Here is an 18,208-nt window from a genome sequence, read left to right on the forward strand (position 1 = left end):
TATAAACATTCAATTTTCATGTGGCTCTTTGCTTTTAAGAGAGGTAATGCTTGTTTATTGCTGTTATCATTTAAACACATTCTTCATCTAGCAGCCTGAGGTTGCAGGCAGACATTATTAGATGCCGGAGAAAATCAATTGATGTTAGTTTGGCAAATTACAATCTCTAAAAATGAAAAGTTTCATAACCATCTGCATGTCGAAGCTGCTTTCTCAGAAGCAAATAAGTGAACTATGAAACCACAACAACGTTCTCTTGAAGTGAACTGACACACAGCTGGACACAGCTCAGACAGGTCATATGTGGAGTTTGTACTGAGGTGTACGCCCTTCAGTCCAATGTAATGGATGGAAACGATGCACTTTCAAGCAAACAGAGATCAAGTGTCACTAAATAGTTCAGAAGTCTTCAGTGTTTTTTGAGGGAAGGGTCAATGTGCATCACAAAGATCAATTAGTAATTATTCATGTTCATATTGTCACACGGTAAGGTTGGAGGCGTCACAAACCAAAAAAGAACAACAAAGCAGCATGGCAGGTAGAGGAAGTTGGTGATCTGAACCAAAGCAGAAAGAGTCTGAGCCAGAGGAGATTCACTTTCACAGATTTCCTACTTTGGACATGAAAAAGATGACAAAAGTTGTTCGTCGACAGTTGCCACGAGAAATACAAAGTAAACACTCTGTTGCAATGCTTGGATTCGCTACAGGCATGTAGCAAACATTCCCTATCTGCAAGCTTAGTGACATATTATTATTATTCCTTTCTCTGTCATGTCCACATCTCTCCATTAAACAAGATGAATCAAGTGTGGAGGAAGGAGAAATAAATAAATACATGTTGCCCTGGTGACGGCTCTGCAGTGAACTAGTGAAATAATGTTGGTGGATCTATGACACATGATTGTTTTTTTTTTCTTCGGCAAATCAAACAGCACTTTGTAGATATGATATGTGACATTTCTGCATATAAATGTCTAGAAACAACTAGACCTTTGTTGTATATTTTGTTGAGTTGTGCACTTACATTATCCTAAATGTTTCCAACCATGTTTAAACCCAGAGAAATCTTAATATCATTTAAGGTAATGGTGTGTTTCATTTGGTTGCCTGTTGCTTTAACTTCCAGGACAGAGTCAGAGCGAGGAGGCAAGTTTGCAAATGAGACTAAACATAACAAGAATAGAACTTTAAAACATGACCCTGTCCTTGAACATTTCTGACTGAGTCACATAGATATTCATCAACAATGGTGGTGATTTAACATAGAAGACAACAACTCCCATAATTCCACACTACTTACAGTACGTCTTGTGTTTTGATTGAGAGACCCCTGAGAGTGGCAGAAATAACATACTGTAGGTTTAACACTGCTTACTTGGATGAAGACATACAAAAGGAAGTAGCACCTCGAGAGGTGTGAGCCAAGCCTCTATGTTGCTTGTGAAAATGACATTCTCCTTTAAAATATTTTTGCTGACCACATTAGCAGACATGTAAAGACATTACGATTTGCAGAGACCTCGTGGGTCATACATAAGAAGATATTCAGTGCATTCGAGTTAGACAAGAGAAATGGCTGCACACAGCTCTCTCATTTGATTCTATTAGCATTACTGTAAAAAATGCCAACAAGACTCTGGAGGACATTTCTCGGCTACTTAGTCGAAGCAGCCATTTATAAATATTAAATAACTGACAAGTGTCTGGGGAAGTGTAAAGCTGGATCGACAATTTAAACTTTAATGCATCTGACATAACTGGACCTGTTCCAGACAACCAGCCATCCTCCCTTCCTCGTCCGCAGTAATGCTTCACTTACATCAAAGGGAGCAGGGTCTTTTAGTAACAATGGATCTAAATAATTACAAACCATGATGTCAGGTGCAATACCTGAGCCTGATATACAGGACACTTCCTTGTACAACTTACAGTGAGCCAATCGCAGTATTTGTCCAGTTAGGCTTATCAGTATGAGTTGTTATGTATCTATTAGATAGCACTTCAGCATTTTATCTCCGCTATACTGTACTCCAGCCAGGGGGTTATGGCTGGTTGCTTAGCAACTCCTGCAAAATACAAAGAGTCGAAACCAGTCGACGCTACAGAGGAACAGCAGGCAGGAGTTTTATAAGCGTTCTGTTTCTGCAGTCTATTCTTTTCTATTTTATTTACCCAAACTGCTGTTGACATTACGGAGCTGCCAATCTCTGATCCCTGCTTCCATTCTTTATCACCCTATAAAAAGCCACGTGGATACACCAGTCAGGAATGTGATGATGTTAACCTGAAAGGAGCTAAACACAGAGAGGAATAACCCAGCTTTTCAAAGCCTTTCACATCACAAACTCTCCCTGCTTTGTGTGCAGTTATTTCCCCCTGAAAAACCCCTCTTCCTCCCCTCATACCCGTCTCATCACTAGGCATGTGGAACAGAAAACAAGCAGCACTGCTCTGGACTTTAAAAGGATTGAGCAGAAAGTTAATGTTTTGATTGAATTCCAGCCGTTTTAAAAATAGTTGTGGGGATAAACGGTGGGCCGGGCAGAGTGAGGGGGACTGTGCCAGGCAGGGCCCGTAAACTCTCCAAGAAAGACACAACGGCAGGAATCCTGCAGAGGCTCACAAATAGCACAGCTAATGTCCCCGCGGGGAATAACAAGGGTATGTCTTAATCTTGTTTTTGACAGATTTCTGTCCCATGCTCCTGTGCCCTGTGCATTTTTGGCACTCTTGCATTATTATAAAGTACACTGAGGAGTGTGCCAGAAAAAATACATAGCAAAGATAGGACTGCATGTACATAATGTCCTGTTATATTTTAACCTTAAACTCAGCTGTCTAGATGCTCATAATGTTCCTAATGTTCTATTATATTGGCACTGGTCACTACTGGGATATGTTTCAAATCATGTCCTATATTTATGTCCATGTTCTATCAAATGAAGATAATAAAACCTATCACTTGTCAACATTTGTCTTTGACATGATGAACAGTTGATTATGGCTGCAACTAAAGATGTACTTTTACTGGTTCCCAAGTAGTCAGGAACTAAACGATATTTGATTTTGTCCTGTAAAATACTGGATAGACCCCTTCCAGCCTCTGAAAAATCCCTCAAGGGAGAATCTATGAAAGGAAAAAAATTTACCTTTTTTTTTTCCTTGACTCTTGAACTTGAATGATCTACTGATTCCTTTCTTCATTGTATGATCTATAAATGGTCAACAAATAGTAAAAACTAACCATCATAAGTGCTGCAACTAACGGTTATTTTCATGATTAATCGACTAATAGTTTAGTCTATAACATGCCAAAACATTGTGAAAAATGCTGATCACAATTGCCCAGAGCCCTAAGTGACATCTTCAGTTTGAGTGGCTTCAACAGTTTTCTAATGGAAAAAAGTCCAACATATTGGACACAACTGATGATCAATTGTTAAGGAAGCTGACCATCAATTAAAGAAATTGTTTAAAATTGTACTTTCTCATTTTTTCTGACCAACAGTCTAAAACTCGAAGAAATTCTAATTGTCATTATCAAGTATGAAAACCAAAAAATATTCACATTTGAGAAACTAGAACTTCACATAAATTTATGTGACTTTGTCACATAAATCCTTAACTAAGGCACGAATATCCACAGTTTCCCTGCCACTGAATAGATATACTGGGCCAACGTGCAATAAAAAGCCGGTAATGCTTGAATGACATCATTAGGCTGAGTTTCAAATGGGGTTTCAGTTTCAACCCTTTTGCATGAACATGGTTCAGTTTGGATATAAATATTTTTTACTGGAACAAATCATTTCAATTATAACTGACAGCCTCAACACTAAAACACTACCACACATATATAAACACACTTGTTTGGCTTTGTTAAAGGAAATGAAGGCTGTATGAACTCACTGACAATCCATAGCTGTTTGTGTTGTATTGTTCGACCGTTGCTGCTGGTTGCACACAATGCAGCTTGTGTGTTGCTAAGATCAAGTGAATAACGTGCTTGTGAAAATTGAACACAAATGTGTGTCCATGAGTACCAGAGCCTGTGCATGCATATGTATGTGTGTGCGCAAAAGAAAGTGTGTGTTTGTGTGTAGGAGGCTGTGTTTCACCAGCAGGTTGTGATGGAATGATAACGCTGAGGCCAGATGGATGGTTTATGCGTGGGAGACTCCTGTTCTCTTCTATGCTGCACACTCACACCCTCATTTCAAACTAAAAATAAACTGAAGACTCAGGTATCAAACTCTTTAACACTCACAAATCAGGGTGAAGAATCTGCAGCAGGATTTAACAACACGATTTGTGCATTTGGCCATTGTTCACATGCCCGTGAGTGTGATCAATGTGGAAAGTGAAAGCTCTTCAAAAGTCAGATCTTCAAAAGAAGCTGTGATATCCAAAATTACACACAGAGATTAGTGACTGAGGACTGTTGCTTTAGCCAAGACACAAGTTTGTGTTCACAACTTTAAATGATTTAAATTAAACCAGGCTACATTGTTCTTGAAGGGTAAATGCACAGCCACATTATCTCAGCCACAGTCTTTATGTCTAGACAAGCAGATCCACCAGATTAAGACAAATCTTAGGGTGTATACATTTCCTTTCACATGAGAACCACATATACCACTGTGAACACATCGAAGCATCCCATTCCAGTTTTGCTTTTCATCCAAATGTCATATTAAGAGAATGGATGAGCAGTTGTTCACACGACCAGATGGGCAGCTATATTTTTGTGTTTTCTGGCATACAGAGTATCCATTAATTTCTGGAGATTAAGTTCTTCCTCATTTTTCACATTCCTTCTTACATCCCTTTAAGGTGGATCTTGGACCGGCTCATGTCTTGTTCCATTTGTCCAAGGTATTATATAATGTGTAATTACAGTGCTGGGAGGTATGTGTATATTTATGTGTGTGTGTGTACTGGACTTTGATTTTTGCTCAGTTTGTAATGAATGTTTTACAGCAGCCGGGGGGGAATCCTTTTACCTTTTAAAGCAAAATAACTACACTCAAGAGTTATGAATCACTGTAACGTTTTGTTCCCCAGACATTACTACTTTGATAATTTTGACATAATGCACCTGCCAGGAAGTAGTTAGTTTTAGGTAAACAGTAAACAGCTGCCTGATGTATCACAGCAGCTGGGAAATCAACAACAATCACTTAAGTGTGGCCAGTTCAACATAGATTTTGTCTTGAGAAAACATGTTAATGCAGAGATGTTCAGAAACCAATTAAGGGTCCCAAATCAAAATCTTAATGTACTTAGACAAAAATACAAGACCTTGGGCAATATGCCATACATAGCATCCCATAAAACCACAGGGGGCTCCAACCTCATGTTCCACATGACGGGGTGGCAAAAAGCAGACAGAATTAGCCTTTTACCCACTGCTAAACAGATCCATCCATAAGGAATCCATCCATAAGGAAATGCATTTCCTTGCGTTGGACACTAGGGGCATTATCCATATACTTAAGGATCTCACACACCAGTCACATACATATGTGGAAACGGGGCATAACACTAACCTGGTCGCTAATGATACGAACCTAAACAAGCTAGCAGATATTACCTTTTTATTTGAAGCCACTTTAATGTAGGGACTCATCTCCCTACATGTGCAAAACCCAACCAAGATGATTGTGACTGGTTAAAAGAACTACAAACAAGCCAGAGTGTTTTATTCCCTCTACCAGAATGATTCAGGGTGCAGCCAGACATTTCTCCAGCACTGACGCAGAGCTGTGGAGATACTGCAGGTGAGGCTATGCAAGACGATGGGAGAGGATGCATCAGACTATTTCTTGCCAGGTCCAGTAAATCCTTGAAATCTTGTGTCATATGGTCACAAAATATTTACACATAAGGTAACCGCACATAAAACACTTCTGTGTTTTATATCGATTAAACAAATAAGACATATGATGTTAATTAGTGAGTTTTAGAGCTGCTAGTATGTGTATTTTCCCCTTGTTGCCAGTCTTTATGCTATGCTAAGCTAAGCGAAGCTAACCGGCTGCTGGGTGTAGCTACATATTCACTATACTGACATGAGGTGGCATCAAGCTCCTTATCTAACTGTCGGGCTTTGTCCAGAGACAGCACAAGTAAGTGAAATAGGGATACTTGTGGTTCAAAATAAAGCCTTGACAAAAAAATGATCATAGATATTTAGGAATACCCCAAGCGGGCCATCTATGGCTTTAGTAAACAGGGAGAACCCTGATAAAATCTATTAGTTCTGACCGTTAAAGTGGATCAGATGATACATAGCTGAAGTGAAGTGTGACATTTTAAGGCAGTTGAGGGCTTGCACACCCGGAAGTCGCCGGGTCTTCTTCACTGGACTGGAGCAAAAACCAAAAAAAGACTGCGGAGAGAGGCCCGAGCGTCTCACCAGAGGAGGTGTGGAGCAGAGAGACTGGCTTGTTTTGCAGCAAAAAAAAATTGGCTGGGGCCACCGTCCCCAGTGCCTTATAAGGCAGTGTTTCTATCCAGCTAGCACATTGAAGCTGGGACTGCTACTGCTGCTTGGCTGAGAACAACTCAACTGCACTCCAGAGACGAAGCGGACACTCACGTTGGATGTCAGGGCACAGACAGAGAACACGACACACAGGGGTTACCCCCACCTCCCTGAGGAGCTACACATTAATGGAAGGAGTTCCAGTATGGGCAGGGGGGGTAGTGGGGCAATAAAATAAGAGGAATGGACAGGAACAGAGAAGATTTAGTAAAAGGGGGAGACAGGAGATGCTCAGTGAGAAGAAGAGTGATTAACATTAGGTGGGAGATGAGACAAACAAAGAGAGGAATAGCATGTACTTTAAATGGCTTTGGCACCTAATGCTGAGTGAGAAGAGGGTCAGTACTGAATGAAAAGAAAAGAGACAGCCAGTGACCGCCCACAAGAGATGATCTGGAAGACATCAGACCAACTCATGAGCTCTCCACATCTCATATCGTTCACTCTTAAGTGCCGTGCATTAAGTTATCTGGCAGTACCAGGTCTGCAGCTCAATCAAAAGGCTTTGGGCTGGAGCTACAGTTAAAATACCTGCAGTGTGTTTAACGAGCCCGAGAGGAGGGGCCGAGCTGCAGGCTGAGAGAGAAGCAGAGCCAGAGAAAGAGATAAGGCTGAGAAGTGAAAGGGGAAAGTGCAGTCATTCGCAGGGACTTTGAGCCCCATATATAGCTGCCAACTATTTACTCAGTGAGGTCATTTCCTTTAGGACGGCAGAAAGGCAACTTATGCGACTTGCAATCAAGTGTCCATATTTTTCTTTATCTTGAAAAATGCCCTTTCTTTTTGCTTGCCCTCAACAATCGCTCGCTGTGCTGGGAGCTGCCAAGTTAAGTCCAGTACTTCGGTCAGTCAGCAGTAATGTGCTGCCAAATAATGATCACTGCAGTTTGCACTGGGGGAAGGTTGCTGAGACTTCAGGTTAAATTCGATTGAATGCTGATAGAGGCAGTATAGTTATTTAGAGTTTATATGACCAGAGTGCACGGCATCATTAAAGCACCATTTGTGTGATTTTTGAAGGATATTTTGTCCTTTTTAGAAGCAGGAAGGGCTGGGCAATATAACGATAATATATTGTTATGATGATATGAGACTGTACAGTATATCCTCTTTTGGATGTCGTTATATCCTGCTATGGCACAAGTGTTGTCTTTTCCTGGCTTTAACACTGCATCACAGTAAAGTGATGTAATGTTCTGAACTCACCAGACTGTTCTACTTGTTCTAATACTTGCCTTTACCCACAAATGGCCCAGACACACCAAGCTCGACTGTTGCACTGCCTCATGTTGCCACAGCAGAGAGCCAACTAGCTCATATGTTCTGGACCTGTGTAAGGGAGTAACTCTCCATATCACCAGGTAGCGGTAGTCTGTATTGTCATTGAAAAAGGGAAACCGGAATACCTGGGACTGCGGATTTACAAACCATTGTTTTGATAAAGCAGCGTTTTTTGATAACACTCTGGCTAATATAGCCACATCTGATCGGAAATATGTCTGACAAAAAGATACCACACTAAATGAGTGAAATCAGACACTAACTACAGCAACAGGCTCAAAGGGATTTCCCTTTTTTCTCCCCGTTTCTCTTCTCGCGCACTGATTTCCTTAGTTGAACAGCCAATCAGAGTGATTTCTCTTGCCAACGGCCTCCGCTGCTGATACAACATGCTCAATTGTCAAAAGCTGCCAACAAAGGCCAACTAGCATCAATGGGGTGGGACACGCCACAACAACTAGAGCCACAGACGCTCACCAATGGCCCTTAAATTGGCTGACAGCTGACCATCGACCTTTGTCATTACCTCCACATTACTGATGGTGACTTATCAAAAATCACTTTGTTAATATTTGATGACAAAAGTAATCCTCACATTAAATTAATCAAGGAGTATGGTTTAGACCTGCTCAATTTGGAAAGTGGCATGAGATGACTTTTGTTGTGATTTGGCGCTATACAAATAAAGATTGATTGATTGATTACATTATTGTTGCAATATCAATATCTAGATACCTGATCAAAAATATGTGATATTTGATTTTGTCACCCAGTCCTAGCATTTATGAAGTGCTTTAGAGCAGAGTTGAAAATATCAAGCTAAATATTGTGTCTCATGATGTTGCCAAAAAATATCGCAATATTATTTTAACAGAGGAATCTCTGTCTCCTAATAATAGTGTCAAGAGTACAACACTGTCCATCCCAGCTTGCAGCCAAATGGTCAGCTTTCTTTACAGGAAGGTCACTGAGTTTACTTGACAGATGCTGCAGATTCCTCCCTGTCAGCTCTCCGTATCCTCAGGGTAATCAGCCCACTCAAGTCCTGAACACATCTAACTGCAAGTCGAACGAAAAGTACAGAGCTGACATTAATTACAGAGTTTTTTCTACTCAGCTGTTATGTAGGAGACTAAATAATAGTCAACAAAGCAGCTTCTTCTGGTGTTTAATAACGCTGTTGCTATGCTACAATAGCAGGGGCCTTGTGATTCACTGTTTACCGAATATGAGCCTGTGAGCAATTATTAAGGCACTTAAAGTATGCATGTTTTTATTCCACCTGCAAAAAAGGACATTTCTGAGCCCTCAAATGTTTGTGCGTGCGTGCACATTTGAATCCAACCCTGAGCAGCAAAACTTCTTGATCCCATCGACACCACTGAGGCAGCTAAAAATGGAAAACTGCAGCCTGTTCTCTCCTACGCATGCTTCCCACTCAACTTTTGTCTCCAACACTCAACACCTCTATCTCTCCGGCTCGCGTGCAGGATGTAAACACCACCGGTGTTCAAGCAAGTATTCTGCCTAATGTTTTAAGAGAAGAGGGAATAGACCGGGAGTGCCTCAAGTAGTGTGGAGTGGAGGGGGGGGGGCGCAGTGGAGGGAATGTACAGGGGGCCCCAAGCTAGATGGGGCCCATTAAAAGGGGTGAGGTGATGCTTTTTAAGATAGACCCGACAGTGTGTTTGTCCTCTGTCAGGTCCAGTAAGGGGGCCCAGAAATTTAAACACCACCTCTACGACAGATGTAACGTTACAGCTAAAGTCGGTACTGTGGCACAGTGCCACCTCTGACTTACAGTTAAAGGTGATGGTTTGTGTCCAGACACTGGAGCCATCTCTGATCAGAGCTTTCAAGTGCTCATCCCTCAAATTCAGATTTGCTAGTTCCTGGGGAGAAATGTCCATAACAGACATCAGAATCTATTTTAGGAAAACAGTGTTAATCTAAAGTGTCCTTAGACCTTCTTTCCTATTTCAGCCTGATGGCACAATGTACACTGGTACAACGGGAGGATTTTTCCACTGCCGTATGCAACTTTAAGACATCATGAAACTTGCCAAAAGCATCTGTCAAGAGGTACAGTATACCCCTTGTTCAGATTAGTCTCCACTGAAAAGTAACAACTCTTTGCAGAATAATATATCTTTATCATGTAAAAGACAGCTCAGATTTCTGCTATTTGTAAAAGAGTTAGTAAGCAATGATTTCCCTTTGATTCCCCCTCAGTATCTGACACAATACATGGTGGCATTAGATTGTATCAGTAGAGGGAATTTTAAATACTGATACCCTATTTTGACTTTGTATAATCCTCAACAACCTTTAACAACACTGGTCCATCCACAGCCCGGTGATCTGACTAGATCAGACTAATCAATCTTCTGATGGTCAAAAAAGTGTAAAAAAGGAGAAAGACATGATATTTTGCTGCTTACTAACTAAAGAATCTGTGAAAATCTCACTACTTCTGACAACTTCACCTCAGAGGAAACAGCATTGGAAAGGCATTAGCTCGCTTCCCAGAAATGTATGTGGGAAAGCAAGACAGAAACATCTTAAATTGGAATCACTATGACGCACTTGCTGTATGCAAAAGTATGCATTACTGGAATACATGGTTTTCAGGTCAACATTTAGACAGAGACTGGTTTAGGGTATTGTTCTACATGCTATCACATACATATCAAAATGAATTATGATTCAGCAGTTTTCCATCTTATCAGCGATTCATGCCAAAGATAGCGTGTCCTGTAGTTTTGTTTTTTGGATGATTAAACAGTTCTTATTTCACCAGGAATAAAGCTGTAGCTTCAGTTGTATCATACTGGTATCATACTTTTGTTGTTTAACAGCAAGTATACATATTGTATATTTTATTATACTTGTTTCCCTTATCTGTATATACATATTACATGGAACAGTTCTTCTGTTTATGTACTTTTTTGTTGATTTTATTTCACTCCACTGCATTGGCAATGACAAGTCTGGTCTGTTTCCTATGCCAATAAAGCCCCTTTGAGCTGAACTAAATATATAAATACATCTATCTTAAGGTTTGTGAGTATTGTTGCAGTTAAAAGTTGAATTAAAAAAAACAACAACAAAGAAAGTTTGTTACTGGGTGGACAACATCTTCCTCAGGAAGTCCTAAGTGTATCAATATAGTGGGTGGTGGGACTATCCTGGTCTGGTGGGCCCAAATGTCACACAGGAGGGAGTTTCAGCTGGAAATATTGGTCTCCATAAAAACACCAAGAGGGACATTCTCCACTAGTTAATCCTAATCTGTAGACACGCTTCACAGAGCCCCAAACTGCACTGTCTGCACTCAGTCTTAACTATTAATCAGGCCTGCCTACAGTACATCAACCATCAGCCTCTTATTTAGGCTGCTTTTTCTAGAAATGGGGTATTATGGCCAAGTATCTGATTTCAGGACAGAATAAAAACTGTGCAGTTTGGTGTGCATGACAAAAATAATAAAGAATATTCATGTGCAGCATCACAGTTTGCCTAATTCAGAACAATGCTAACAGTAGCAGGTAAAGAAGAAGAAGGAAGATGTATAGCTGAATGTCAACAGCCTAACGTTACCTAAAGGTGTGCATGCGTGTCTAGCGTTTCAGCGAACAGACAACATGAATAATCTATGATGTGTATCCCACTTGACTCACCAGCAAACTTTCCAGGTTTATGGCAGACTTGGGATCTCTGATCATGTCCTCCAGCTTCTTCAGCCGGGTTTCCATCCGCCTCTCGGCGCCGAGCGACATGACTGCAGCGTCGGTGGGTCAAAGTAGAGTAAAATATGCGGAGGTTTGTCCAAAACTGTGTGAGTTTACATGTGAAACCTCCTCTTTGTTCCTGGCTAATGGCCGTGGGCCTAGCGGAGCAGCCCTGGGCTCTCAGCCCACCCAACTCGCCTCCAACAGGAATAGTGTGCACAATGAGGAGAAAAATATTCCCAAAGCAGAGAGACTCCCCGCTTCCCAAAAACTTGCCAAGTGAGCTCGTCCTCGGTTAACTTGCACTTTGAGCTTCGAGCGAATAAAGATAACGTCACACTTGAGTTATTATTATTATTATCACCTCCTGGTAAGTGAAAGATGCATTTTCCAACTCGGCGATAAAGTTTGAATGTGGAGATAGCAGCAACAGGCAGCAGGGCGTTTTCTTTGCCCCCCTCTCCTCCCCTTCCCTTTGGTTTTTTGGCCGCTTGGAAAAGCTTTGGACTCGCCTTTAACAGAGAATTCCGCTTCGTTTCACCCCATTCAACAACGTTCGGAGCCCGTTAGTGCTGTAGTTTCTCCTCAGTGCTGCCACAAGTCATCTGAAGAAGGGGCGATAATGTCTGTTCTCCCGCGCTGAATTTTTAATAAGCACACACTCTCTTCCTGGACTTCTTCTCGCATTTTCGCGTTCGTCCTCCTCGTCTCGGCCCTGGTGTCGGCTTATTTCACAACAACAAGTAGTTTTTATTCGTAGAGAAAAGTCCTCCAGCGGATGAATTCCTCGCCGCACACTCACATCTACACACACCGACAGACACTGAGTCAGTCTGGAAGTCTCTCTCCTCCCCCTGACATCAACACACCGAGGACTCAGTTACCCATAAGCCACCTGTCCCGTCCTCCTGCACCTCTACCTCCCTGTCTGCAACGAATAATTAGCTGCTAAACACAATAGCACTTATCATACTACCACTAACTAGTAGCTGCTCTTACAACATTCCTACAAACATAAAGTTAATTTCTACAGTATATCAAGTGTAACTTTCATTCAGAAAAAGGGTTCCAGCTTTTCAGTACCGTAACACCTCCAGTAATACAGCCAAGTTAGATTTTCCAGGCAACAGTCAACCTGTCCACCAAACTCGTGAAAATCCATCAGTGGGTTTCTGCAATACTCAACAGGCTGGTCATTTAAACTACTCAACATTGAACCTGCTCCTTGTGACTGAGACATTGTGGTTTATATAAGTTATCAAATGCAGTGGCTGGCAAACTTTTTCACATCAAGGACCCCTAAACTGACAAGATTTTGTCCCAGGATCTCCCATGTGATCTTTTTTTTTTCTCTTAGATGTGTTATTTCAGAATGGTATGAAACACGTGGCCAAAATAGTCATACATTCTGTCTTTTTGTTATTTATGGATGTATTAAAGTGAAAAAAATGATTCCCCTTTATTGCTGGGGAGCCCCTGGAACCTCCTCTGGGACCTTTGGGGGTCCCTAGACTCCACTTTGAGAACCACAGATTAAATTAAATAGTAAGAACAATTTCAACGTTAGGGTCGCTCTGAAAAAATCAGGAATAGTTTGAGTTCGTAAGTAATCAGGAGATGATTGAAATGAACCCCAATGATCTCAGTTACAGAGATCAATTGAATAGTAGGACAAATTCTTCTTTGTAATAACTGTGTTAAAGAAAGAAAGAAAGAAAGAAAGAAAGAAAGAAAGAAAGAAAGAAAGAAAGAAAGAAAGAAAGAAAGGAAGGAAGAGTGGGTGTTGTAGTCAGAAGATGTGATGTATTCTGTTTCACACAACAGAGGGAGCACTTGGACCACAGTTGCATCCCTTCACCTCGCTCCAACTTGATAGTCGCTGCTCCATTATAATGAACTGTTGTTTTATATTCCTACAGATAAACTGTCCCTTTCATTGATGTAGCACACCAGTCTTTCGATTTGAATCCATTTACATTCGCTGTACAGCACACAGCTGCTGTGTGTGCATGCTCTTTCCTGGGAAAAATTCTGTGTCACGAACAGGAAATGATGCATTTTACATTTTCTTTATTTGGAACAGTTAGTTTGCATCAGGAGCAACAGCCACGGCGGTGGAACAGATAAACACACAAGCACCACCTGTAGAGACATAAACTTTAGTTATGGAAAATCCAAGGAAAAGCCCTCATAGCGCTTTGTTCGACAGGTGATATCTTGGAAATGTAGTGTGAAACACTCAGTAATGAACTGCAGTGTTACCTCACACATCATCTTTGCACCAAAACAGGATCAGGATGTTCTGGCTAATTCAATACCACATCGGCCTCCATTCTGCACGGAATATCATTTTTATGTAATCAATCATTTTGTGTGGTATTTAGCCATTCTTTTTTTAGTATTTTGTTTAAAACATGTAGCTGCTGGGATGTTATTATTTCACTGCTTTTCAGCTGAGATTGTTGATGAAGTTTAATTGAGCCTTTGATTTCCAAAGCAGCAATCAGAGGTGAGAGAAAGAAACTGCACCCCTGCTGACAGTGACATTCTCATTATTTTTCACACTGGCAAATTATCTTGACAACATTTGCTTCTTCGTCAGATCAGTTTAGTTAATATCTCTTATCAACAATTTTAATTTAATAGGTTTAAATTTATGGGTTTAAATTGCTCAGTTCCCATTATCTGTGCATAAAAGATATTGATCCTACACAAATGTATCTGTTTGATTTCTAGGTCTTTGTAGAAGAAAGGCACAAGTGTTACAAACAACGTTAACGATGGCCCTGTTCAGTTCAAGTGTCCCATTAAGTCAAGACAGTGAACAAGCATTCACAACACCAGACAACTGATGCAGCTAGATGGAATTCAGACATCATTAAGTGTTTTTCCTATAGTCAGTGTGATTTGTCAAAATATTCTATGTGTAAGACATAATGTATTATTTTGATTAATATAATCCTAGGATAATGAAAAATAATGCAGTAATGACAAAGATACATACTACGGAAGCCCTAAAGGGCCATGCATTCATACATTTTATTTCCTCCGTTTTCCCGTGATAACGAGTTAATTTCATTTGTTTTCTCGAGATCTCGAGTTATTATCTCGAAATAATAACTGCCGTTTTCCCGAGATAACAGGATAATTTTCTCGAGATAATGAAACTTTGTTTTCCCGAGATAACGATATAATTAATTTGAGATCTCGAGAAAATGACTGTGATATGATAGGCCTGAGATTATGGAGATGCCCGGGACCTCGTAACTGGTCAGCTATGTAGTTAACGACGACATCAGGCTCACTTAGATTGCGCCGCCGATATAGCTGAAGCCTTGCTAACCATCTTCTTAGATTACACACACTAATGTGTATATTTACGGAAGCCCTAAAGGGCCATGCATTCATACATTTTATTTCCTCCGTTTTCCTGTGATAACAAGTTAATTTCATTTGTTTTCTCGAGATCTCGAGTTATTATCTCGAAATAACAACTGCTGTTTTCCCGAGATAACAGGATAATTTTCTCGAGATCTCGAGATAACAAAACTTTGTTTTCCCGAGATAACGATATAATTAATTTGCGATCTCGAGATAATGACTGTGATATGATAGGCCTGAGATTATGGAGATGCCCAGGACCTCGTAGCTGGTCAGCTATGTAGTTAATGATGACATCAGGCTCACTTAGATTGCGCTGCCGATATAGCTGAAGCCTTGCTAACTGTCTTTTTAGATTATGCACACTAATGTGTATATTATCTGTAATAGCAAGGCATAATGCTATTTCAGCTTATGTCAGATTGAAAAGATATGTGACGCGGTGATCGATATGCTGCTGCTCCTCTGACATTGCTACACTGAATGATGTTTACTGCAATGATTTAATATACCACACTATCGTTTTGTTTTCTCAAGATCTCAAATTAATTATCCCGTTATCTCGGGAAAACGGCAGTTGTTATTTCGAGATAATAACTCGAGATCTCGAGAAGACAAATGAAATTAACTCGTTATTACGGGAAAACGGAGGAAATAAAATGTATGAATGCATGGCCCTTTAGGGCTTCCGTATATATTATCTGTAATAGCAAGGCATAATGCTATTTCAGCCTGTGTCAGGCCTTGATTGAAAAGATATGTGACGCGGTGATCGATATGCTGCTGCTCCTCTGACATTGCTACACTGAATGATGTTTCCTGCAATGATTTAATATACCACACTATCGTTTTGTTTTATCAAGATCTCGAGAAAATTATCCCGTTATCTCGGGAAAACGGCAGTTGTTATTTCGAGATAATAACTTGAGATCTCGAGAAAACAAATGAAATTAACTCGTTATAAGGGGAAAACGGAGGAAATAAAATGTATGAATGCGTGGCCCTTTAGGGATTCCATAACATACACTGTAAATTTTAAAAGTTGACTTTACTAAAAATTCAGGAAACCGATTACCTCAGAATATTCAGACTATTGAATTTAAGTTTTAACAACTTATAATTATTAGTCTACTTTATATATTTAATCAGTTTCCTTGATTTTCTCAAGTACTTTGTCAGATTTTACAGTGTATTATTAATGCTTATATGTATGATTCATATTTATATTATTTTAATAAAATAATAAGCTGATGTTACTGATGGTGATTGTTTTTACCTGAGTTACAATATTCAGTGAAAACACCAGCAACCATGATTGAAAGTGGGATGGAACAATGTTGGGGTTTTTTTAGAAACATGGTATATTGTAATCACGTATTGTAATACATGATTAATATAATACCTCATATTTTGGCCAGTGAATAGCCAATAAAAAAATAAATAAGGGACACTTTACAGTATTATACAGTCCAATAATCTTCATCTTTACAAAACATTCTGTTTATTACCTCCTATATTGAACATTCTCCTCATTGTAATGTGTTCATGTTATTTTGTCCCTCACATATATATATTCAAGGTGGTAGAATATTAATAGTTGAATAAACTCAACACAGTCTCTGATATGACTGACAGTCTCAATGAAGTCTCTCACAGCTGTTCTTTCAGTCTGTTCTCATTAAAGACACAACTTTAAAATCACCTGCTTAATATTGTGCAGGTTCCAGTTGTGCAGCCAAACAGCTCTGACCTGTCAAGACATGATAATAAGACCTCTGGGGGCGTCTTGTGGTGTCTGGCTCATTGTGGAGTGCTGTCACCACAAGGGGGTGTACTTGGTCCACAACTGTGTTTGGATGGGTGGTGGTGTGTGTCAAGTGGCATTCACATAGATGCCCGGACTATAGGATTCTAGGCAGAACATTGCATTGTAACGAAATGATCAATGTTATTCATATCACCTATCAGCGGTTTTAATGTTGTGGCTGATTGGTTTATATCTCCCCATGAGGAGGTTAAGCCTTGGGAGGTTCCCATTACCTCAACACTCAGGAGTAAGTCAATGCTTTCAGAAGCCATAAGATGGAGCTAGAGACCATTAAATCCACATGTCTCATCTGCAGCGCTGTGGCCTAAAAGTCAGATTTCTCTTCCACTTCCACACAAACAAATGAGATTCAAGCAACTGGATTTGTTGAAAATGGTTTGCTGCTTCACTGAGAGTGGGTACATGTCATTCTCCAGTGGTGATGAAATGAAATTACTTTAAAAAATGTTTGACATTTTATTTGTCTGTATCAACCAATTTATAAATCATTACTTAATCACTGACTAGCATCACTAGTGGGCTAATCATCAGCAACAATACTGTAAGTAACAATACTGTATGTTGTATTTACTGATCTAACGATATAGAGCTGTTTTTATCTTTAATCCATTCCATCTTAGTCATCAATATTAAAATGGTCGAACCAAAGCCTAACTAGCTATGAATGATTCAATATTCTAAAATGTGTTTAAACACGTAATCACATGTATTATTTATCACATTTCAGAGTGGTTAGCATGACTGTGGGTGCTATATCAGTCTTGTTCTTCAGGAGCTGGTTTTGGTCGGCATCTTAAACTTTATTTAGAATTGTCTCATTGCCATGTGTTCCTAAGGGAAGGTCAGATGAGATGCCTGAAGGGGAATACTGAAGATCCTCTGTAACTGAATGTTTTCGTACAAGGTAAATGATTCTGTAATGCTGCCGTTCATATACAGTAAACAAATATGGACTAATGTAAACTGCCATGTATGAGCCTTATTAAAATATGTGCCATTTGCCAGAAATGGTCACATTTGTCACACAGCACAGCTTTATCGCAGTGTTTTTATCAAAGGTTTTATTATAGGAAATTTTGACTTAACAATGTGATACCTCCGATATTCACATGCCAGCTATTAATTGTGATTTTCATGGGTTTCTTCTGATTCTGGCTTGTCCTCTGACAGGTTGTAAATTCAGCGATAAAGTGATGAATCAATTCAAAATCTTCCAATATATATTAAAAGAAAGATGTAAGGTTTTACAGTTTAATGTGATCTCTTTTAAAGTTAATGACCTTTATGTGTGCAGGTTCCTCATCCATGTCGTCCATAGAATGAGCAGATATGACCCATCTGAAACAAGGTTGTGTGTGCCTCTTATTTATTTGTCTTCATGAGCAATTCACTTGATAAAACAAATACTGTTACAACACAAAAAATGATTATTTTTCCA

General features: G+C 39.9%; 1 protein-coding gene across 1 annotated transcript in view; it reads right to left on the bottom strand.

The window, feature by feature from the left end:
* rock2a (rho-associated, coiled-coil containing protein kinase 2a) overlaps positions 1 to 12,357 on the bottom strand; it is a 35,879-nt gene extending 23,522 nt beyond the window's left edge. The window contains 1 exon segment of the mRNA XM_073465611.1: positions 11,511 to 12,357. Within this exon segment, the coding sequence (XP_073321712.1) occupies positions 11,511 to 11,609 (99 nt within the window). The 5' untranslated portion in view covers positions 11,610 to 12,357.
* Between the last annotated feature and the right edge of the window lie 5,851 nt (positions 12,358 to 18,208).

The sequence above is a fragment of the Pagrus major genome, chromosome 5 (genome assembly GCF_040436345.1).
Source record: "Pagrus major chromosome 5, Pma_NU_1.0".
In the NCBI taxonomy this organism is placed as follows: Eukaryota; Metazoa; Chordata; class Actinopteri; order Spariformes; family Sparidae; genus Pagrus; species Pagrus major.